The sequence below is a fragment of the Pelobates fuscus genome, chromosome 8 (genome assembly GCF_036172605.1).
Source record: "Pelobates fuscus isolate aPelFus1 chromosome 8, aPelFus1.pri, whole genome shotgun sequence".
NCBI classification, from domain to species: Eukaryota; Metazoa; Chordata; class Amphibia; order Anura; family Pelobatidae; genus Pelobates; species Pelobates fuscus.
In genome coordinates, this window is record NC_086324.1 from 1,582,606 (window position 1) to 1,606,987 (window position 24,382).

General features: G+C 47.8%; 1 protein-coding gene across 1 annotated transcript in view; it reads left to right on the forward strand.

Annotated features, from left to right (window-relative positions):
* The window catches only part of DPP10 (dipeptidyl peptidase like 10), a 349,421-nt gene that overhangs the window by 289,614 nt on the left and 35,425 nt on the right, over positions 1-24,382 (forward strand). The window contains exons 11-13 of the mRNA XM_063429143.1: positions 4,826-4,949; positions 7,453-7,491; positions 18,168-18,275. Coding sequence (XP_063285213.1) covers positions 4,826-4,949; positions 7,453-7,491; positions 18,168-18,275 — 271 coding nt within the window. The remainder of the gene's footprint in view (positions 1-4,825; positions 4,950-7,452; positions 7,492-18,167; positions 18,276-24,382) is intronic.

Here is a 24,382-nt window from a genome sequence, read left to right on the forward strand (position 1 = left end):
AGAGGAACTTAGGTGCGAGCGTTTCCCGAACGATTGGGACAGTTTAGGCGTAAATGACCCCTGACTCCACAATACATACATAAGCCCTCCCTTCTCCTGTACTGTCTCTCACTCTCTGTGAGATGAGTACTGCCTATCTGCATAGGTTCAGGAATACGTAAGTCCTCGAACTCAGAAATTTGAAAGGTAGGCGCTAGTTTAAAGGAGGGTCTACGGGTCCTATCTCGAGTGTTCAGCCTCTCTCTTAAGCGTTCATCAATACGAGATATAAAAGAAATTAAATCCTCCAAATTTTCAGGGAGTTCTCTAGTAGCGACCTCGTCAAGAATTACATCTGATAACCCATTCAGAAACACATCTATATAAGCCTGTTCGTTCCACTTAACTTCTGCCGCCAAGGACCTGAACTCTAGTGCATAATCCACAAGTGTTCGATTGTCTTGTCTAAGGCGCAACAGTAATCTAGCTGCATTGACCTTCCTACCAGGGGGGTCAAAAGTTCTTCTAAACGCAGCTACAAAGGCATTATAATTATAGACTAGTGGGTTATCATTCTCCCATAAAGGATTGGCCCATCTCAAAGCTTTTTCAATGAGTAGAGTGATAATAAATCCAACCTTCGCTCTATCAGTAGGATAAGAGCGGGGTTGTAATTCGAAATGGATGCTAATCTGGTTTAGAAAGCCACGACACTTCTCCGGTGACCCGCCATAACGTACTGGTGGGGTAATACGGGAAGAAGCACCTACAGTGGCTACCTCTAGACCTGAGACTGCAGGAGAAATAGAAGGAGTACGTGTCTCCTCAGGTGGATTACTAGCACGGGACAAAAGTGCCTGTAGTGCCAAAGCCATCTGATCCATCCTATGCTCCATGGCGTCAAACCTGGGATCCGAAGAACCAAGCTGACTGTTTGTACCTGCAGGATCCATTGGCCCTGTCGTAATGTCAGGATCGGGACAGGGATCCAACACGCAGAGTACAAAGAGAGGAAAGGTACGTATACCGGGCCTTAGAATGGCCGGACTAACGTACCGAGAGTAATAGAGAATAGTCAGAGACAAGCCGAGGTCGAGGGAACGAGAAGACAGATAAGCGAGAGACAAGCCGGGTCAAGGGATAACAGAGAAGCAGGGTAGTACAACGAGCCGAGTCAAAACCAATAGAGCAAACAAGAATACCAGAGCGCTGAGTGACTAGACAAGCTAGAACCACGACAGGGCAATGAGCTGAAGTGAGAAGTAAGCTTAAATACCCTGGCTCTGGATGGTAATCACGCCTCTGACAAGTACCGATTGGATATCGGAGACTTGAGTGACAGGTCGCTCGTGATAGCGTCATGACGTCACGTATTGAGCGTCCTGCTAGAAAAGGACGTGGATTCCTCGCGGCCGGTGTTTAAGTGACTGGATGAACCGCGAGGAACGGAGGAAACAGCTCGCCTGGACGGATAAACCACCAAGTCTCTACCTCCCTTAGAGGTAGAGGCCTCAGGTACCCTGACACACTTCCAATGAATATTATCCGTGTGTGTCCCCGACACTTCCAATGAATATTATCCTTGTGTGTCCCCGACACTATCAATGAATATTATCCGTGTGTGTCCCCTGACACTTCCAATGAATATTATCCGTGTGTGTCCCCGACACTTCCAATGAATATTATCCGTGTGTGTCCCCTGACACTTCCAATGAATATTATCCGTGTGTGTCCCCTGACACTTCCAATGAATATTATCCGTGTGTGTCCCCGACACTTCCAATGAATATTATCCGTGTGTGTCCCCTGACACTTCCAATGAATATTATCCTTGTGTGTCCCCGACACTTCCAATGAATATTATCCGTGTGTGTCCCCCGACACTTCCAATGAATATTATCTGTGTGTGTCCACCGACACTTCCAATGAATATTATCCGTGTGTGTCCCCCGACACTTCCAATGAACATTATCCGTGTGTGTCCCCTGACACTTCCAATGAATATTATCCGTGTGTGTCCCCGACACTTCCAATGAATATTATCCGTGTGTGTCCTCTGACACTTCCAATGAATATTATCCGTGTGTGTCCCCCAACACTTCCAATGAATATTATCCGTGCGTCCCCCGACACTTCCAATGAATATTATCCGTGTGTGTCCCCTGACACTTCCAATGAATATTATCCGTGTGTGTCCCCGACACTTCCAATGAATATTATCCTTGTGTGTCCCCGACACTATCAATGAATATTATCCGTGTGTGTCCCCTGACACTTCCAATGAATATTATCCGTGTGTGTCCCCGACACTTCCAATGAATATTATCCGTGTGTGTCCCCTGACACTTCCAATGAATATTATCCGTGTGTGTCCCCTGACACTTCCAATGAATATTATCCGTGTGTGTCCCCGACACTTCCAATGAATATTATCCGTGTGTGTCCCCTGACACTTCCAATGAATATTATCCTTGTGTGTCCCCGACACTTCCAATGAATATTATCCGTGTGTGTCCCCCGACACTTCCAATGAATATTATCTGTGTGTGTCCACCGACACTTCCAATGAATATTATCCGTGTGTGTCCCCCGACACTTCCAATGAACATTATCCGTGTGTGTCCCCTGACACTTCCAATGAATATTATCCGTGTGTGTCCCCTGACACTTCCAATGAATATTATCCGTGTGTGTCCCCCGACACTTCCAATGAATATTATCCGTGTGTGTCCCCGACACTTCCAATGAATATTATCCGTGTGTGTCCTCTGACACTTCCAATGAATATTATCCGTGTGTGTCCCCCGACACTTCCAATGAATATTATCCGTGTGTGTCCCCTGACACTTCCAATGAATATTATCCGTGTGTGTCCCCCGACACTTCCAATTAATATTATCTGTGTGTGTCCCCGACACTTCCAATGAATATTATCCGTGTGTGTCCCCTGACACTTCCAATGAATATTATCCGTGTGTGTCCCCGACACTTCCAATTAATATTATCCTTGTGTGTCCCCGACACTATCAATGAATATTATCCGTGTGTGTCCCCTGACACTTCCAATGAATATTATCCGTGTGTGTCCCCGACACTTCCAATGAATATTATCCGTGTGTGTCCCCTGACACTTCCAATGAATATTATCCGTGTGTGTCCCCTGACACTTCCAATGAATATTATCCGTGTGTGTCCCCGACACTTCCAATGAATATTATCCGTGTGTGTCCCCTGACACTTCCAATGAATATTATCCTTGTGTGTCCCCGACACTTCCAATGAATATTATCCGTGTGTGTCCCCCGACACTTCCAATGAATATTATCTGTGTGTGTCCACCGACACTTCCAATGAATATTATCCGTGTGTGTCCCCCGACACTTCCAATGAACATTATCCGTGTGTGTCCCCTGACACTTCCAATGAATATTATCCGTGTGTGTCCCCTGACACTTCCAATGAATATTATCCGTGTGTGTCCCCCGACACTTCCAATGAATATTATCCGTGTGTGTCCCCGACACTTCCAATGAATATTATCCGTGTGTGTCCTCTGACACTTCCAATGAATATTATCCGTGTGTGTCCCCCGACACTTCCAATGAATATTATCCGTGTGTGTCCCCTGACACTTCCAATGAATATTATCCGTGTGTGTCCCCGACACTTCCAATGAATATTATCCGTGTGTGTCCCCGACACTTCCAGTGAATATTATCCGTGTGTCCCCCGACACTTCCAATGAATATTATCCGTGTGTGTCCCCCGACACTTCCAATTAATATTATCTGTGTGTGTCCCCTGACACTTCCAAGGAATATTATCTGTGTGTGTCCCCTGACACTTCCAATGAATATTATCCGTGTGTGTCCCCGACACTTCCAGTGAATATTATCCGTGTGTCCCCCGACACTTCCAATGAATATTATCCGTGTGTCCCCCTACACTTCCAATGAATATTATCCGTGTGTGTCCCCTGACACTTCCATTGAATATTATCCGTGTGTGTCCCCTGACACTTCCAATGAATATTATCCGTGTGTGTCCTGACACTTCCAATGAACATTATCCGTGTGTGTCCCCTGACACTTCCAATGAATATTATCCGTGTGTGTCCCCCGACACTTCCAATGAATATTATCCGTGTGTGTCCCCTGACACTTCCAATGAATATTATCTGTGTGTGTCCCCTGACACTTCCTATGAATATTATCCGTGTGTGTCCCCGACACTTCCAGTGAATATTATCCGTGTGTCCCCCTACACTTCCAATGAATATTATCCGTGTGTGTCCCCGACACATCCAATGAATATTATCCGTGTGTGTCCCCCGACACTTCCAATTAATATTATCCATGCGTGTCCCCGACACTTCCAATGAATATTATCCGTGTGTCCCCCGACACTTCCAATGAATATTATCCGTGTGTCCCCCGACACTTCCAATGAATATTATCCGTGCGTCCCCCGACACTTCCACTGAATATTATCCGTGTGTGTCCCCCGACACTTCCAATAAATATTATCTGTGTGTGTCCCCTGACACTTCCAATAAATATTATCTGTGTGTGTCCCCTGACACTTCCAATGAATATTATCCGTGTGTGTCCCAACACTTCCAATGAATATTATCCGTGTGTGTCCCCCGACACTTCCAATGAATATTATTTGTGTGTGTCCCGACACTTCTCTATTTTCTGCACTGTTTTTGAGTTTGTGCCACATCTGTCTGTGTCAGCTAAAGTGAGCAGATTCCACTTCTAGTTTTGTTATTCTCTGAGTGGCTACAGTTGTATTGTAATTGCTGACCATCTAGGATTGTTCTTTCAATTGGTTTTATTTCCAGAGATTTTTATATCACCATGGTGAAATGGGTGAGTAACACCAAAACTGTGGTGCGATGGTTAAACCGTGTGCAGAACATTTCCATTCTCACCGTCTGTGAAACCACCACCGGCGCCTGCAGCAAAGTAAGTGACAAATCCACCCTTTTTTGAAGCAAGTGAATCAGTTTGCAGTAAATTATCTATAATAGCTATGGAGTTATTCTGTGGGTACATTTGGTTTTGACATAGCTAATGGGACATTCTGGGGGTACACTCGTTATTGACATAATTAATGGGACATTCTGGGGGTACACTCGGTATTGAGATAATTAATGGGACATTCTGGGGGTACACTCGGTATTGAGATAATTAATGGGACATTCTGGGGGTACACTCGGTATTGAGATAATTAATGGGACATTCTGGGGGTACACTCGGTATTGACATAGCTAATGGGACATTCTGGGGGTACACTCGGTATTGACATAGCTAATGGGACATTCTGGGGGTACACTCGTTATTGACATAATTAATGGGACATTCTGGGGGTACACTCGGTATTGAGATAATTAATGGGACATTCTGGGGTACACTCGGTATTGACATAGCTAATGGGACATTCTGGGGGTACACTCGTTATTGACATAATTAATGGGACATTCTGGGGGTACACTCGGTATTGAGATAATTAATGGGACATTCTGGGGGTACACTCGGTATTGACATAGCTAATGGGACATTCTGGGGGTACACTTGGTATTGACATAATTAATGGGACATTATGGGCGTACACTCGGTATTGACATAATTAATGGGACATTCTGGGGGTACACTCGGTATTGACATAGCTAATGGGACATTCTGGGGGTACACTCGTTATTGACATAATTAATGGGACATTCTGGGGGTTAACTCGGTATTGAGATAATTAATGGGACATTCTGGGGTACACTCGGTATTGACATAGCTAATGGGACATTCTGGGGGTACACTCGGTATTGACATAATTAATGGAACATTCTGGGGGTACACTCGTTATTGACATAATTAATGGGACATTCTGGGGGTACACTCGGTATTGAGATAATTAATGGGACATTCTGGGGGTACACTCGGTATTGACATAGCTAATGGGACATTCTGGGGGTACACTCGGTATTGACATAATTAATGGGACATTATGGGGGTACACTCGGTATTGACATAATTAATGGGACATTCTGGGGGTACACTTGGTATTGACATAGCTAATGGGACATTCTGGGGGTACACTCGTTATTGACATAATCAATGGGACATTCTGGGGGTACACTCGGTATTGAGATAATTAATGGGACATTCTGGGGTACGCTCGGTATTGACATAGCTAATGGGGCATTCTGGGGGTACACTCGGTATTGACATAATTAATGGGACATTATGGGGGTACACTCGGTATTGACATAGATAATGGGACATTCTGGGGGTACACTTGGTATTGACATAATTAATGCGACATTCTGGGGATACACTCGGTATTGACATAGCTAATGGGACATTCTAGGGGTACATTTGGTTTTGACATAGCTAATGGGACATTCTGGGGGTACATTTGGTTTTGACATAGCTAATGGGACATTCTGGGGGTACACTCGGTATTGACATAGCTAATGGGACATTCTAGGGGTACACTCGGTATTGACATAGCTAATGGGACATTCTGGGGGTACACTCGGTATTGAGATAATTAATGGGACATTCTGGGGTACACTCGGTATTGACATAGCTAATGGGGCATTCTGGGGGTACACTCGGTATTGACATAATTAATGGAACATTCTGGGGGTACACTCGGTATTGACATAGATAATGGGACATTCTGGGGGTACACTTGGTATTGACATAGCTAATGGGACATTCTAGGGGTACACTCGGTATTGACATAGCTAATGGGACATTCTGGGGGTACACTCGGTATTGACATAGCTAATGGGACATTCTAGGGGTACACTCGGTATTGAGATAATTAATGGGACATTCTGGGGGTACACTTGGTATTGACATAGCTAATGGAACATTCTGGGGGTACACTCGGTATTGACATAATTAATGGGACATTATGGGGGTACACTCGGTATTGACATAATTAATGGGACATTCTGGGGGTACACTCTGTATTGATATAGATAATGAGACATTCTGGGGGTACACTCTGTATTGATATAGATAATGAGACATTCTGGGGGTACACTCTGTATTGAGATAACTAATGGGATATTCTGGGGGTACACTCGGTATTGACATAGCTAATGGGACATTCTGGGGGTACACTCGGTATTGACATAATTAATGGGACATTATGGGGGTACACTCTGTATTGATATAGATAATGGGACATTCTGGGGGTACACTCTGTATTGAGATAACTAATGGGACATTCTGGGGGTACACTCGGTATTGAGATAACTAATGGTATGGTTTGCAGTAGGTCATAAAGTCACTTTAGAGGTCACAAAATGTTCTTAGCCTTCTTAACCGCTTCAGCCACCCCTACTAAAGTGAATGTGCCTTCCTCTGGCTGTGTGACATGGGGGTACTGCCAATGTGACAAACAGATTAATTTGCCTGAATCATTTTCTTTTATTTTCTTTTAAACCTCATTTTACAGAAATATGAGATTATCTCTGATGTATGGCTGTCTAAGCAGGTAAGAGAAAATTATGTTTGATGCAATTGACAGCTTTATAATTAAATAATCTGAAGGATAGATCACTGAACACTGAACCCTGCAGCTCTCCATAGACCGAATACTGAACCCTGCAGCCCTCCATAGACTGAATACTGAACCCTGCAGCTCTCCATAGACTGAATACTGAACCCTGCAGCTCTCCATAGACTGAATACTGAACCCTGCAGCTCTCCGTAGACTGAACCCTGCAGCTCTCCATAGACTGAATACTGAACCCAGCAGCTCTCCATAGACTGAACCCTGCAGCTCTCCATAGACTGAACCCTGCAGCTCTCCATAGACTGAACCCTGCAGCTCTCCATAGACTGAACCCTGCAGCTCACCATAGACTGAACCCTGCAGCTCTCCATAGACTGAACCCTGCAGCTCCCCATAGACTGAGCACTGAACCCTGCAGCTCTCCATAGACTGAATACTGAACCCTGCAGCTCTCCATAGACTGAACCCTGCAGCTCTCCATAGACTGAACCCTGCAGCTCTCCATAGACTGAACCCTGCAGCTCTCCATAGACTGAACCCTGCAGCTCTCCATAGACTGAACCCTGCAGCTCACCATAGACTGAACCCTGCAGCTCTCCATAGACTGAACCCTGCAGCTCCCCATAGACTGAGCACTGAACCCTGCAGCTCTCCATAGACTGAATACTGAACCCTGCAGCTCTCCATAGACTGAACCCTGCAGCTCTCCATAGACTGAACCCTGCAGCTCTCCATAGACTGAACCCTGCAGCTCCCCATAGACTGAGCACTGAACCCTGCAGCTCTCCATAGACTGAATACTGAACCCAGCAGCTCCCCATAGACTGAATACTGAACCATGCAGCTCTCCATAGACTGAATACTGAACCCAGCAGCTCTCCATAGACTGAGCACTGAACCCTGCAGCTCTCCATAGACTGAATACTGAACCCTGCAGCTCTCCATAGACTGAATACTAAACCCAGCAGCTCTCCATAGACTGAACCCTGAACCCTGCAGCTCTCCATAGACTGAGCACTGAACCCTGCAGCTCTCCATAGACTGAGCACTGAACCCTGCAGCTCTCCATAGACTGAGCACTGAATCATGCAGCTCTCCATAGACTGAATACTGAACCCTGCAGCTCTCCATAGACTGAGCACTGAACCCTGCAGCTCTCCATAGACTGAACCCTGCAGCTCTCCATAGACTGAATACTAAACCCTGCAGCTCTCCATAGACTGAGCACTGAACCCTGCAGCTCTCCATAGACTGAGCACTGAACCCTGCAGCTCTCCATAGACTGAACCCTGCAGCTCTCTATAGACTGAGCACTGAATCCTGCAGCTCTCCATAGACTGAGCACTGAATCCTGCAGCTCTCCATAGACTGAGCATTAAACCCTGCAGCTCTCCATAGACTGAATACTAAACCCAGCAGCTCTCCATAGACTGAATACTAAACCATGCAGCTCTCCATAGACTGAATACTAAACCCTGAAGCTCTCTCTTGGACTGAACACTGAACCCTGCAGCTCTCCATAGACTGAATACTGAACCCTGCAGCTCTCCATAGACTGAATACTGAACCCTGCAGCTCTCCATAGACTGAATACTAAACCCAGCAGCTCTCCATAGACTGAACCCTGAACCCTGCAGCTCTCCATAGACTGAGCACTGAACCATGCAGCTCTCCATAGACTGAGCACTGAATCCTGCAGCTCTCCATAGACTGAATACTGAACCCTGCAGCTCTCCATAGACTGAACCCTGCAGCTCTCCATAGACTGAATACTAAACCCTGCAGCTCTCCATAGACTGAATACCAAACCCTGCAGCTCTCCATAGACTGAGCACTGAACCCTGCAGCTCTCCATAGACTGAGCACTGAACCCTGCAGCTCTCCATAGACTGAGCACTAAACCCTGCAGCTCTCCATAGACTGAATACTAAACCCAGCAGCTCTCCATAGACTGAACACTAAACCCTGCAGCTCTCCATAGACTGAACACTAAACCCTGCAGCTCTTCATAGACTGAATACTAAACCCAGCAGCTCTCCATAGACTGAATACTAAACCCTGCAGCTCTCCATAGACTGAATACTAAACCCTGAAGCTCTCTCTTGGACTGAACACTGAACCCTGCAGCCCTCCATAGACTGAATAATGTACCCTGCAGCTCTCCATAGACTGAGCACTGAATCCTGCAGCTCTCCATAGACTGAATACTGAACCCTGCAGCTCCCATAGACTGAATACTGAACCCCTCAGCTCTCCATAGACTGAATACTGAACCCTGCAGCTCTCCATAGACTGAATACTAAACCCTGCAGCTCTCCATAGACTGAACACTAAACCCTGAAGCTCTCTCTTAGACTGAACACTGAACCCTGCAGCTCTCCATAGACTGAACCCTGCAGCTCTCCATAGACTGAACACTAAACCCTGAAGCTCTCTCTTGGACTGAACACTGAACCCTGCAGCTCTCCATAGACTGAACACTAAACCCTGAAGCTCTCTCTTGGACTGAACACTGAGCCCTGCAGCTCTCCATAGACTGAACCCTGCAGCTCTCCATAGACTGAATACTAAACCCTGCAGCTCTCCGTAGACTGAATACTAAACCCTGAAGCTCTCTCTTGGACTGAACATTGAACCCTGCAGCTCTCCATAGACTGAACACTAAACCCTGGAGCTCTCTCTTGGACTGAACACTGAGCCCTGCAGCTCTCCATAGACTGAACCCTGCAGCTCTCCATAGACTGAATACTAAACCCAGCAGCTCTCCATAGACTGAGAACTGAACCCTGCAGCTCTCCATAGACTGAGCACTGAACCCTGCAGCTCTCCATAGACTGAGCACTGAACCCTGCAGCTCTCCATAGACTGAGCACTGAACCCTGCAGCTCTCCATAGACTGAATACTGAACCCTGCAGCTCTTCATAGACTGAGCATTGAACCCTGCAGCTCTCCATAGACTGAACCCTGCAGCTCTCCATAGACTGAATACTAAACCCTGCAGCTCTCCATAGACTGAGCACTGAACCCTGCAGCTCTCCATAGACTGAGCACTGAACCCTGCAGCTCTCCATAGACTGAACCCTGCAGCTCTCTATAGACTGAGCACTAAATCCTGCAGCTCTCCATAGACTGAGCACTGAATCCTGCAGCTCTCCATAGACTGAGCATTAAACCCTGCAGCTCTCCATAGACTGAATACTAAACCCAGCAGCTCTCCATAGACTGAATACTAAACCCTGCAGCTCTCCATAGACTGAATACTAAACCCTGAAGCTCTCTCTTGGACTGAACACTGAACCCTGCAGCTCTCCATAGACTGAATACTGAACCCTGCAGCTCTCCATAGACTGAATACTGAACCCTGCAGCTCTCCATAGACTGAATACTAAACCCAGCAGCTCTCCATAGACTGAACCCTGAACCCTGCAGCTCTCCATAGACTGAGCACTGAACCACGCAGCTCTCCATAGACTGAGCACTGAATCCTGCAGCTCTCCATAGACTGAATACTGAACCCTGCAGCTCTCCATAGACTGAACCCTGCAGCTCTCCATAGACTGAGCACTGAACCCTGCAGCTCTCCATAGACTGAACCCTGCAGCTCTCCATAGACTGAATACCAAACCCTGCAGCTCTCCATAGACTGAATACCAAACCCTGCAGCTCTCCATAGACTGAGCACTGAACCCTGCAGCTCTCCATAGACTGAGCACTGAATCCTGCAGCTCTCCATAGACTGAGCACTAAACCCTGCAGCTCTCCATAGACTGAATACTAAACCCAGCAGCTCTCCATAGACTGAACACTAAACCCTGCAGCTCTCCATAGACTGAACACTAAACCCTGCAGCTCTTCATAGACTGAATACTAAACCCAGCAGCTCTCCATAGACTGAATACTAAACCCTGCAGCTCTCCATAGACTGAATACTAAACCCTGAAGCTCTCTCTTGGACTGAACACTGAACCCTGCAGCCCTCCATAGACTGAATAATGTACCCTGCAGCTCTCCATAGACTGAGCACTGAATCCTGCAGCTCTCCATAGACTGAACACTGAACCCTGCAGCTCCCATAGACTGAATACTGAACCCCTCAGCTCTCCATAGACTGAATACTGAACCCTGCAGCTCTCCATAGACTGAATACTAAACCCTGCAGCTCTCCATAGACTGAACACTAAACCCTGAAGCTCTCTCTTAGACTGAACACTGAACCCTGCAGCTCTCCATAGACTGAACCCTGCAGCTCTCCATAGACTGAACACTAAACCCTGAAGCTCTCTCTTGGACTGAACACTGAACCCTGCAGCTCTCCATAGACTGAACACTAAACCCTGAAGCTCTCTCTTGGACTGAACACTGAGCCCTGCAGCTCTCCATAGACTGAACCCTGCAGCTCTCCATAGACTGAATACTAAACCCTGCAGCTCTCCGTAGACTGAATACTAAACCCTGAAGCTCTCTCTTGGACTGAACACTGAACCCTGCAGCTCTCCATAGACTGAACACTAAACCCTGGAGCTCTCTCTTGGACTGAACACTGAGCCCTGCAGTTCTCCATAGACTGAACCCTGCAGCTCTCCATAGACTGAATACTAAACCCAGCAGCTCTCCATAGACTGAGCACTGAACCCTGCAGCTCTCCATAGACTGAGCACTGAATCCTGCAGCTCTCCATAGACTGAATACTAAACCCTGCAGCTCTCCATAGACTGAATACTAAACCCTGCAGCTCTCCATAGACTGAATACTAAACCCTGCAGCTCTCCATAGACTGAACACTAAACCCTGAAGCTCTCTCTTAGACTGAACACTGAACCCTGCAGCTCTCCATAGACTGAACACTAAACCCTGAAGCTCTCTCTTGGACTGAACACTGAACCCTGCAGCTCTCCATAGACTGAACACTAAACCCTGAAGCTCTCTCTTGGACTGAACACTGAGCCCTGCAGCTCTCCATAGACTGAACACTAAACCCAGCAGCTCTCCATAGACTGAACCCTGCAGCTCTCCATAGACTGAATACTAAACCCAGCAGCTCTCCATAGACTGAGCACTGAACCCTGCAGCTCTCCATAGACTGAGCACTGAATCCTGCAGCTCTCCATAGACTGAGCACTGAATCCTGCAGCTCTCCATAGACTGAGCACTAAACCCCGCAGCTCTCCATAGACTGAGCACTAAACCCCGCAGCTCTCCATAGACTGAATACTGAACCCTGCAGCTCTCCATAGACTGAATACTGAACCCTGCAGCTCTCCATAGACTGAGCACTAAACCCAGCAGCTCTCCATAGACTGAATACTAAACCCAGCAGCTCTCCATAGACTGAATACTAAACCCAGCAGCTCTCCATAGACTGAACACTAAACCCTGAAGCTCTCGCTTGGACTGAACACTGAACCCTGCAGCTCTCCATAGACTGAACCCTGCAGCTCCCCATAGACTGAACCCTGAACCCTGCAGCTCTCCATAGACTGAATACTAAACCCAGCAGCTCTCCATAGACTGCACACTGAACCATGCAGCTCTCCATAGACTGAACCCTGAACCCTGCAGCTCTCCATAGACTGAACCCTGAACCCTGCAGCTCTCCATAGACTGAATACTAAACCCAGCAGCTCTCCATAGACTGAGCACTGAACCCTGCAGCTCTCCATAGAATGAACACTGAACCCTGCAGCTCTCCATAGACTGAGCACTGAACCCTGCAGCTCTCCACAGACTGAACCCTGAACCCTGCAGCTCTCCATAGACTGAATACTAAACCCAGCAGCTCTCCATAGACTGAGCACTGAACCCTGCAGCTCTCCATAGACTGAGCTCTGAACCCTGCAGCTCTCCATAGACTGAGCACTGAACCCTGCAGCTCCCCATAGACTGAACACTAAACCCTGAAGCTCTCGCTTGGACTGAACACTGAACCCTGCAGCTCTCCATAGACTGAACCCTGCAGCTCCCCGTAGACTGAATCCTGAACCCTGCAGCTCTCCATAGACTGAATAATAAACCCAGCAGCTCTCCATAGACTGAACCCTGAACCCTGCAGCTCTCCATAGAATGAATACTAAACCCAGCAGCTCTCCATAGACTGAGCACTAAACCCATCAGCTCTCCATAGACTGAACCCTGAACCCTGCAGCTCTCCATAGACTGAATACTAAACCCAGCAGCTCTCCATAGACTGAATACTGAACCCTGCAGCTCTCCATAGACTGAGCACTAAACCCTGCAGCTGTCCATAGACTGAACACTGAACCCTGCAGCTCCCCATAGACTGAACACTGAACCCTGCAGCTCTCCATAGACTGAACCCTGCAGCTGTCCATAGACTGAACCCTGCAGCTCTCCATAGACTGAACACTGAACCCTGCAGCTCTCCATAAACTGAATACTGAACCCTGCAGCTCTCCATAGACTGAGCACTGAACCCTGCAGCTCTCCATAGACTGAGCACTGAACCCTGCAGCCCTCCATAGACTGAACACTGAACCCTGCAGCTCTAGACTGAGCACTGAACCCTGCAGCTCTCCATAGACTGAGCACTGAACCCTGCAGCTCTCCATAGACTGAATACTGAACCCTGCAGCTCTCCATAGACTGAACCCTGCAGCTCTCCATAGACTGAGCACTGAACCCTGCAGCTCTCCATAGACTGAGCACTGAACCCCGCAGCTCTCCATAGACTGAATACTGAACCCTGCAGCTCTCCATAGACTGAATACTGAACCCTGCAGCTCTCCATAGACTTAATACTGAACCCTGCAGCACTCCATAGACTCAGCACTGAACCATGCAGCTCTCCATAGACTGAACACTGAGCCCTGCAGCTCTCCATAGACTGAACACTGAACCCTGCAGCTCTCCATAGACTGAATACTGAACCCTGCAGCTCTCCATAGACTGAATACTGAACCCTGCAGTCCTCCATAGACTGAACACTGAACCCTGCAGCTCTCCATAGACTGAATACTGAACCCTGCAGCTCTCCATAGACTGAACACTGAACCCTGCAGCTCTCCATAGACCCTGCAGCTCTCCATAGCATGAACACTGAACCCTGCAGCTCTCCATAGACTGAACACTGAACCCTGCAGCTCTCCATAGACTGAACACTGAACCCTGCAGCTCTCCATAGACTGAGCACTGAACCCTGCAGCTCTCCATAGCATGAACACTGAACCCTGCAGCTCTCCATAAACTGAATACTGAACCCTGCAGCTCTCCATAGACTGAGCACTGAACCCTGCAGCTCTCCATAGACTGAGCACTGAACCCTGCAGCCCTCCATAGACTGAACACTGAACCCTGCAGCTCTAGACTGAGCACTGAACCCTGCAGCTGTCCATAGACTGAACCCTGCAGCTCTCCATAGACTGAACACTGAACCCTGCAGCTCTCCATAAACTGAATACTGAACCCTGCAGCTCTCCATAGACTGAGCACTGAACCCTGCAGCTCTCCATAGACTGAGCACTGAACCCTGCAGCCCTCCATAGACTGAACACTGAACCCTGCAGCTCTAGACTGAGCACTGAACCCTGCAGCTCTCCATAGACTGAGCACTGAACCCTGCAGCTCTCCATAGACTGAATACTGAACCCTGCAGCTCTCCATAGACTGAACCCTGCAGCTCTCCATAGACTGAGCACTGAACCCTGCAGCTCTCCATAGACTGAGCACTGAACCCCGCAGCTCTCCATAGACTGAATACTGAACCCTGCAGCTCTCCATAGACTGAATACTGAACCCTGCAGCTCTCCATAGACTTAATACTGAACCCTGCAGCACTCCATAGACTCAGCACTGAACCATGCAGCTCTCCATAGACTGAACACTGAGCCCTGCAGCTCTCCATAGACTGAACACTGAACCCTGCAGCTCTCCATAGACTGAATACTGAACCCTGCAGCTCTCCATAGACTGAATACTGAACCCTGCAGTCCTCCATAGACTGAACACTGAACCCTGCAGCTCTCCATAGACTGAATACTGAACCCTGCAGCTCTCCATAGACTGAACACTGAACCCTGCAGCTCTCCATAGACCCTGCAGCTCTCCATAGCATGAACACTGAACCCTGCAGCTCTCCATAGACTGAACACTGAACCCTGCAGCTCTCCATAGACTGAACACTGAACCCTGCAGCTCTCCATAGACTGAGCACTGAACCCTGCAGCTCTCCATAGCATGAACACTGAACCCTGCAGCTCTCCATAGACTGAACACTGAACCCTGCAGCTCTCCATAGACTGAACACTAAACCCAGCAGCTCTCCATAGACTGAATACTAAACCCAGCAGCTCTCCATAGACTGAGCACTGAACCCTGCAGCTCTCCATAGACTGAGCACTGAATCCTGCAGCTCTCCATAGACTGAGCACTGAATCCTGCAGCTCTCCATAGACTGAGCACTAAACCCCGCAGCTCTCCATAGACTGAGCACTAAACCCCGCAGCTCTCCATAGACTGAATACTGAACCCTGCAGCTCTCCATAGACTGAACACTAAACCCAGCAGCTCTCCATAGACTGAATACTAAACCCAGCAGCTCTCCATAGACTGAATACTAAACCCAGCAGCTCTCCATAGACTGAACACTAAACCCTGAAGCTCTCGCTTGGACTGAACACTAAACCCTGAAGCTCTCGCTTGGACTGAACACTGAACCCTGCAGCTCTCCATAGACTGAACCCTGCAGCTCCCCATAGACTGAACCCTGAACCCTGCAGCTCTCCATAGACTGAATACTAAACCCAGCAGCTCTCTATAGACTGCACACTGAACCATGCAGCTCTCCATAGACTGAACCCTGAACCCTGCAGCTCTCCATAGACTGAACCCTGAACCCTGCAGCTCTCCATAGACTGAATACTAAACCCAGCAGCTCTCCATAGACTGAGCACTGAACCCTGCAGCTCTCCATAGACTGAACACTGAACCCTGCAGCTCTCCATAGACTGAGCACTGAACCCTGCAGCTCTCCACAGACTGAACCCTGAACCCTGCAGCTCTCCATAGACTGAATACTAAACCCAGCAGCTCTCCATAGACTGAGCACTGAACCCTGCAGCTCTCCATAGACTGAGCTCTGAACCCTGCAGCTCTCCATAGACTGAGCACTGAACCCTGCAGCTCCCCATAGACTGAACACTAAACCCTGAAGCTCTCGCTTGGACTGAACACTGAACCCTGCAGCTCTCCATAGACTGAACCCTGCAGCTCCCCGTAGACTGAATCCTGAACCCTGCAGCTCTCCATAGACTGAATAATAAACCCAGCAGCTCTCCATAGACTGAACCCTGAACCCTGCAGCTCTCCATAGAATGAATACTAAACCCAGCAGCTCTCCATAGACTGAGCACTAAACCCATCAGCTCTCCATAGACTGAACCCTGAACCCTGCAGCTCTCCATAGACTGAATACTAAACCCAGCAGCTCTCCATAGACTGAATACTGAACCCTGCAGCTCTCCATAGACTGAGCACTAAACCCTGCAGCTGTCCATAGACTGAACACTGAACCCTGCAGCTCTCCATAGACTGAGCACTGAACCCTGCAGCTCTCCATAGACTGAACACTGAACCCTGCAGCTCCCCATAGACTGAACACTGAACCCTGCAGCTCTCCATAGACTGAACCCTGCAGCTCTCCATAGACTGAACCCTGCAGCTCTCCATAGACTGAACACTGAACCCTGCAGCTCTCCATAGACTGAGCACTGAACCCTGCAGCTCTCCATAGACTGAGCACTGAACCCTGCAGCCCTCCATAGACTGAACACTGAACCCTGCAGCTCTAGACTGAGCACTGAACCCTGCAGCTCTCCATAGACTGAGCACTGAACCCTGCAGCTCTCCATAGACTGAATACTGAACCCTGCAGCTCTCCATAGACTGAACCCTGCAGCTCTCCATAGACTGAGCACTGAACCATGCAGCTCTCCATAGACTGAGCACTGAACCCTGCAGCTCTCCATAGACTGAATACTGAACCCTGCAGCTCTCCATAGACTGAATACTGAACCCTGAAGCTCTCCATAGACTTAATACTGAACCCTGCAGCACTCCATAGACTCAGCACTGAACCATGCAGCTCTCCATAGACTGAACACTGAGCCCTGCAGCTCTTCATAGACTGAACACTGAACCCTGCAGCTCTCCATAGACTGAATACTGAACCCTGCAGCTCTCCATAGACTGAATACTGAACCCTGCAGTCCTCCATAGACTGAACACTGAACCCTGCAGCTCTCCATAGACTGAATACTGAACCCTGCAGCTCTCCATAGACTGAACACTGAACCCTGCAGCTCTCCATAGACCCTGCAGCTCTCCATAGCATGAACACTGAACCCTGCAGCTCTCCATAGACTGAACACTGAACCCTGCAGCTCTCCATAGACTGAACACTGAACCCTGCAGCTCTCCATAGACTGAGCACTGAACCCTGCAGCTCTCCATAGACTGAGCACTGAACCCTGCAGCTCTCCATAGACTGAACACTGAATCCTGCAGCTCTCCATAGACTGAGCACTGAACCCTGCAGCTCTCCATAGACTGAACACTGAACCCTGCAGCTCTCCATAGACTGAACCCTGAACCCTGCAGATTGCTGTAGGTGTAACACGGTCTCTGTCTTGTGTTCTCACAGAATGAGGAACCGGTGTTTTCCAAAGATGGCAGCAAATTCTTCCTCACGGTACCGGTGAAGCAAGGCGGTCGTGGGGAATTCCATCATATTGCTATGTTCAGTGTGCAGGTAGGAATACTCAATCAATTTCATACAGATTTGTAATATAAGTCAGTTTAGACTAAACTTTGCAGTTTGATTTTAAAATCACTTCATTTCAATTGTTAGAGGATAAACCTCTGAGGATCACGCATTAGATTTCAGATTTGTAGTAAATTTGATTTGCTAAATTTATCCTGTAACTGGGCGCCTCCATCTTAGCTCCCTGTCAATCATTGTTATAAGCTCCGCCCTTTACACCTGGCAGTCAGTATAGAGAGAGCCGCCTCCATCTTAGCTCCCTGTCAATCATTGTTATAAACTCCGCCCATTACACCTGGCTGTCAGTATAGAGAGAGCCGCCTCCATCTTAGCTCCCTGTCAATCATTGTTATAAGCTCCGCCCTTTACACCTGGCAGTCAGTATAGAGAGAGCCACCTCCATCTTAGCTCCCTGTCAGTCATTGTTATAAGCTCCGCCCTTTACACCTGGCAGTCAGTATAGAGAGAGCCACCTCCATCTTAGCTCCCTGTCAATCATTGTTATAAGCTCCGCCCTTTACACCTGGCAGTCAGTATAGAGAGAGCCACCTCCATCTTAGCTCCCTGTCAGTCATTGTTATAAGCTCCGCCCTTTACACCTGGCAGTCCGTATAGAGAGAGCCACCTCCATCTTGGCTCCCTGTCAGTCATTGTTATAAGCTCCGCCCTTTACACCTGGCAGTCAGTATAGAGAGAGCCGCCTCCATGTTAGCTCCCTGTCAATCATTGTTATAAGCTCCGCCCTTTACACCTGGCAGTCAGTATAGAGAGAGCCACCTCCATCTTAGCTCCCTGTCAATCATTGTTATAAGCTCCGCCCTTTACACCTGGCAGTCAGTATAGAGAGAGCCACCTCCATCTTAGCTCCCTGTTAATCATTGTTATAAGCTCCGCCCTTTACACCTGGCAGTCAGTATAGAGAGAGCCATCTCCATCTTAGCTCCCTGTCAATCATTGTTATAAGCTCCGCCCTTTACACCTGGCAGTCAGTATAGAGAGAGCCACCTCCATCTTAGCTCCCTGTTAATCATTGTTATAAGCTCCGCCCTTTAAACCTGGCAGTCAGTATAGAGAGAGCCACCTCCATCTTAGCTCCCTGTTAATCATTGTTATAAGCTCCGCCCTTTACACCTGGCAGTCAGTATAGAGAGAGCCGCCTCCATCTTAGCTCCCTGTCAATCATTGTTATAAGCTCCGCCCTTTACACCTGGCAGTCAGTATAGAGAGAGCCACCTCCATCTTAGCTCCCTGTCAATCATTGTTATATGCTCCGCCCTTTACACCTGGCAGTCCGTATAGAGAGAGCCACCTCCATCTTGGCTCCCTGTCAGTCATTGTTATAAGCTCCGCCCTTTACACCTGACAGTCAGTATAGAGAGAGCCACCTCCATCTTAGCTCCCTGTCAATCATTGTTATAAGCTCCGCCCCTTACACCTGGCAGTCAGTATAGAGAGAGCCACCTCCATCTTAGCTCCCTGTCAGTCATTGTTATAAGCTCCGCCCTTTACACCTGGCAGTCAGTATAGAGAGAGCCACCTCCATCTTAGCTCCCTGTCAGTCATGTTATAAGCTCCGCCCTTTACACCTGGCAGTCAGTATAGAGAGCCACCTCCATCTTAGCTCCCTGTCAATCATTGCTATAAGCTCCGCCCTTTACACCTGGCAGTCAGTATAGAGAGCCACCTCCATCCTAGCTCCCTGTCAATCATTGTTATAAGCTCCGCCCTTTACACCTGGCAGTTAGTATAGAGAGAGCCACCTCCATCTTAGCTCCCTGTCAATCATTGCTATAAGCTCCGCCCTTTACACCTGGCAGTCAGTATAGAGAGCCACCTCCATCTTAGCTCCCTGTCAATCATTGCTATAAGCTCCGCCCTTTACACCTGGCAGTCAGTATAGAGAGCCACCTCCATCTTAGCTCCCTGTCAATCATTGTTATAAGCTCCGCCCTTTACACCTGGCAGTCAGTATAGAGAGAGCCACCTCCATCTTAGCTCCCTGTCAATCATTGTTATAAGCTCCGCCCTTTACACCTGGCAGTCAGTATAGAGAGAGGCACCTCCATCTTAGCTCCCTGTCAATCATTGTTATAAGCTCCGCCCTTTACACCTGGCAGTCAGTATAGAGAGAGCCACCTCCATCTTAGCTCCCTGTCAATCATTGTTATAAGCTCCGCCCTTTACACCTGGCAGTCAGCATAGAGAGAGCCACCTCCATCTTAGCTCCCTGTCAATCATTGTTATAAGCTCCGCCCTTTACACCTGGCAGTCAGCATAGAGAGAGCCACCTCCATCTTAGCTCCCAGTCAATCATTGTTATAAGCTCCGCCCTTTACACCTGGCAGTCAGTATAGAGAGAGCCACCTCCATCTTAGCTCCCAGTCAATCATTGTTATAAGCTCCGCCCTTTACACCTGGCAGTCAGCATAGAGAGAGCCACCTCCATCTTAGCTCCCTGTCAATCATCGCTATAAGCTCCGCCCTTTACACCTGGCAGTCAGTATAGAGAGAGCCACCTCCATCTTAGCTCCCTGTCAATCATTGTTATAAGCTCCGCCCATTACACCTGGCAGTCAGTATAGAGAGAGCCGTCTCCATCTTAGCTCCCTGTCAGTCATTGTTATAAGCTCCGCCCTTTACACCTGGCAGTCAGTATAGAGAGAGCCACCTCCATCTTAGCTCCCTGTCAATCATTGTTATAAGCTCCGCCCATTACACCTGGCAGTCAGTATAGAGAGAGCCGTCTCCATCTTAGCTCCCTGTCAGTCATTGTTATAAGCTCCGCCCTTTACACCTGGCAGTCAGCATAGAGAGAGCCACCTCCATCTTAGCTCCCAGTCAATCATTGCTATAAGCTCCGCCCTTTACACCCGGCAGTCAGCATAGAGAGAGCCACCTCCATCTTAGCCACACCCTACGCATTCACACACTACACCCCCCCACACACACATACACTGAACCTTTCACAAACACTGCACCCCTCACACATTGCACCACTGCTCCTGTACCGTACTGCAGCCCCATATCCCAGCAGACCCCAGGTAAGTTGTCAAACTGTTCTTAAACGGTTTCACTACTTACTCTGTGAGGGGGTCCCGGCACTCCTTGCACCATAACCACTACACAGAGCAGTAGTGGTTATTGTGTATGGATTTTTTCTTTAAATAATCTACAAGTGCCCCTCCCAGGATCAGGCTCTGGATCCTCCACTGGTATATGACATGTATATTAATGTGTGTATTAGTTTTATATATATATATATATATATATATATATATTATATTTACACATGTATTAATGTACATTTATATATGCATAATACACAGAGAAATGTCATTAATATGTACCACACACTAATGACATTTCTCTGTGTATTATGCATACTATGCTGGCGCGATGCATTATGGGGCTGGTAAATATTTTTTTCCAGGGCTGCTTTTAATTCGCAGTCCGGCCCTGGATATTGGTATGGTAGTAGTGAACAGGATAATGGTTCTGGTTGTTGTCACACATGGTATGAGATGGTTAGATCCGTGCCTGATGGTGGTAGTGAGCAGGTTAATGGTTCTGGTTGTTGTCACACATGGTATGAGATGGTTAGATCCGTGCCTGATGGTGGTAGTGAGCAGGTTAATGGTTCTGGTTGTTGTCACACATGGTATGAGATGGTTAGATCCGTGCTTGATGGTGGTAGTGAACAGGTTAATGGTTCTGGTTGTTGTCACACATGGTATGAGATGGTTAGATCCGTGCTTGGTGGTGGTAGTGAACAGGTTAATGGTTCTGGTTGTTGTCACACATGGTATGAGATGGTTAGATCCGTGCTTGGTGATGGTAGTGAACAGGTTAATGGTTCTGGTTGTTGTCACACATGGTATGAGATGGTTAGATCCGTGCATGATGGTGGTAGTGAACAGGTTAATGGTTCTGGTTGTTGTCACACATGGTATGAGATGGTTAGATCCGTGCTTGATGGTGGTAGTGAACAGGTTAATGGTTCTGGTTGTTGTCACACATGGTATGAGATGGTTAGATCCGTGCCTGATGGTGGTAGTGAACAGGTTAATGGTTCTGGTTGTTGTCACACATGGTATGAGATGGTTAGATCCGTGCTTGATGGTGGTAGTGAACAGGTTAATGGTTCTGGTTGTTGTCACACATGGTATGAGATGGTTAGATCCGTGCTTCGTGGTGGTAGTGAACAGGTTAATGGTTCTGGTTGTTGTCACACATGGTATGAGATGGTTAAATCCGTGCCTGATGGTGGTAGTGAACAGGTTAATGGTTCTGGTTGTTGTCACACATGGTATGAGATGGTTAGATCCGTGCTTGGTGGTGGTAGTGAACAGGTTAATTGTTCTGGTTGTTGTCACACATGGTATGAGATGGTTAGATCCGTGCTTGGTGGTGGTAGTGAACAGGTTAATGGTTCTGGTTGTTGTCACACATGGTATGAGATGGTTAGATCCGTGCTTGGTGATGGTAGTGAGCAGGTTAATGGTTCTGGTTGTTGTCACACATGGTATGAGATGGTTAGATCCGTGCTTGGTGATGGTAGTGAGCAGGTTAATGGTTCTGGTTGTTGTCATACATGGTATGAGATGGTTAGATCCGTGCTTGGTGGTGGTAGTGAACAGGTTAATGGTTCTGGTTGTTGTCACACATGGTATGAGATGGTTAGATCCGTGCTTGGTGGTGGTAGTGAACAGGTTAATGGTTCTGGTTTTTGTCACACATGGTATGAGATGGTTAGATCCGTGCCTGATGGTGGTAGTGAACAGGTTAATGGTTCTGGTTGTTGTCACACATGGTATGAGATGGTTAGATCCGTGCTTGGTGATGGTAGTGAGCAGGTTAATGGTTCTGGTTGTTGTCACACATGGTATGAGATGGTTAGATCCGTGCCTGATGGTGGTAGTGAGCAGGTTAATGGTTCTGGTTGTTGTCACACATGGCATGAGATGGTTGGATCCGTGCCTGATGGTGGTAGTGAGCAGGTTAATGGTTCTGGTTGTTGTCACACATGGTATGAGATGGTTAGATCCGTGCCTGATGGTGGTAGTGAGCAGGTTAATGGTTCTGGTTGTTGTCACACATGGTATGAGATGGTTAGATCCATGCCTGATGGTGGTAGTAAGTAGGTTAATGGTTCTGGTTGTTGTCACACATGGTATGAGATGGTTAGATCCGTGCCTGATGGTGGTAGTGAGCAGGTTAATGGTTCTGGTTGTTGTCACACATTGTATGAGATGGTTAGATCCGTGCCTGATGGTGGTAGTGAGCAGGTTAATGGTTCTGGTTGTTGTCACACATGGTATGAGATGGTTAGATCCGTGCTTGGTGGTGGTAGTGAGCAGGTTAATGGTTCTGGTTGTTGTCACACATGGTATGAGATGGTTAGATCCGTGCCTGATGGTGGTAGTGAGCAGGTTAATGGTTCTGGTTGTTGTCACACATGGTATGAGATGGTTAGATCCGTGCCTGATGGTGGTAGTGAGCAGGTTAATGGTTCTGGTTGTTGTCACACATGGTATGAGATGGTTAGATCCGTGCCTGATGGTGGTAGTGAGCAGGTTAATGGTTCTGGTTGTTGTCACACATGGTATGAGATGGTTAGATCCGTGCCTGATGGTGGTAGTGAGCAGGTTAATGGTTCTGGTTGTTGTCACACATGGTATGAGATGGTTAGATCCGTGCCTGATGGTGGTAGTGAACAGGTTAATGGTTCTGGTTGTTGTCACACATGGTATGAGATGGTTAGATCCGTGCCTGATGGTGGTAGTGAGCAGGTTAATGGTTCTGGTTGTTGTCACACATGGTATGAGATGGTTAGATCCGTGCCTGATGGTGGTAGTGAACAGGTTAATGGTTCTGGTTGTTGTCACACATGGTATGAGATGGTTAGATCCGTGCCTGATGGTGGTAGTGAGCAGGTTAATGGTTCTGGTTGTTGTCACACATGGTATGAGATGGTTAGATCCGTGCCTGATGGTGGTAGTGAACAGGTTAATGGTTCTGGTTGTTGTCACACATGGTATGAGATGGTTAGATCCGTGCCTGATGGTGGTAGTGAGCAGGTTAATGGTTCTGGTTGT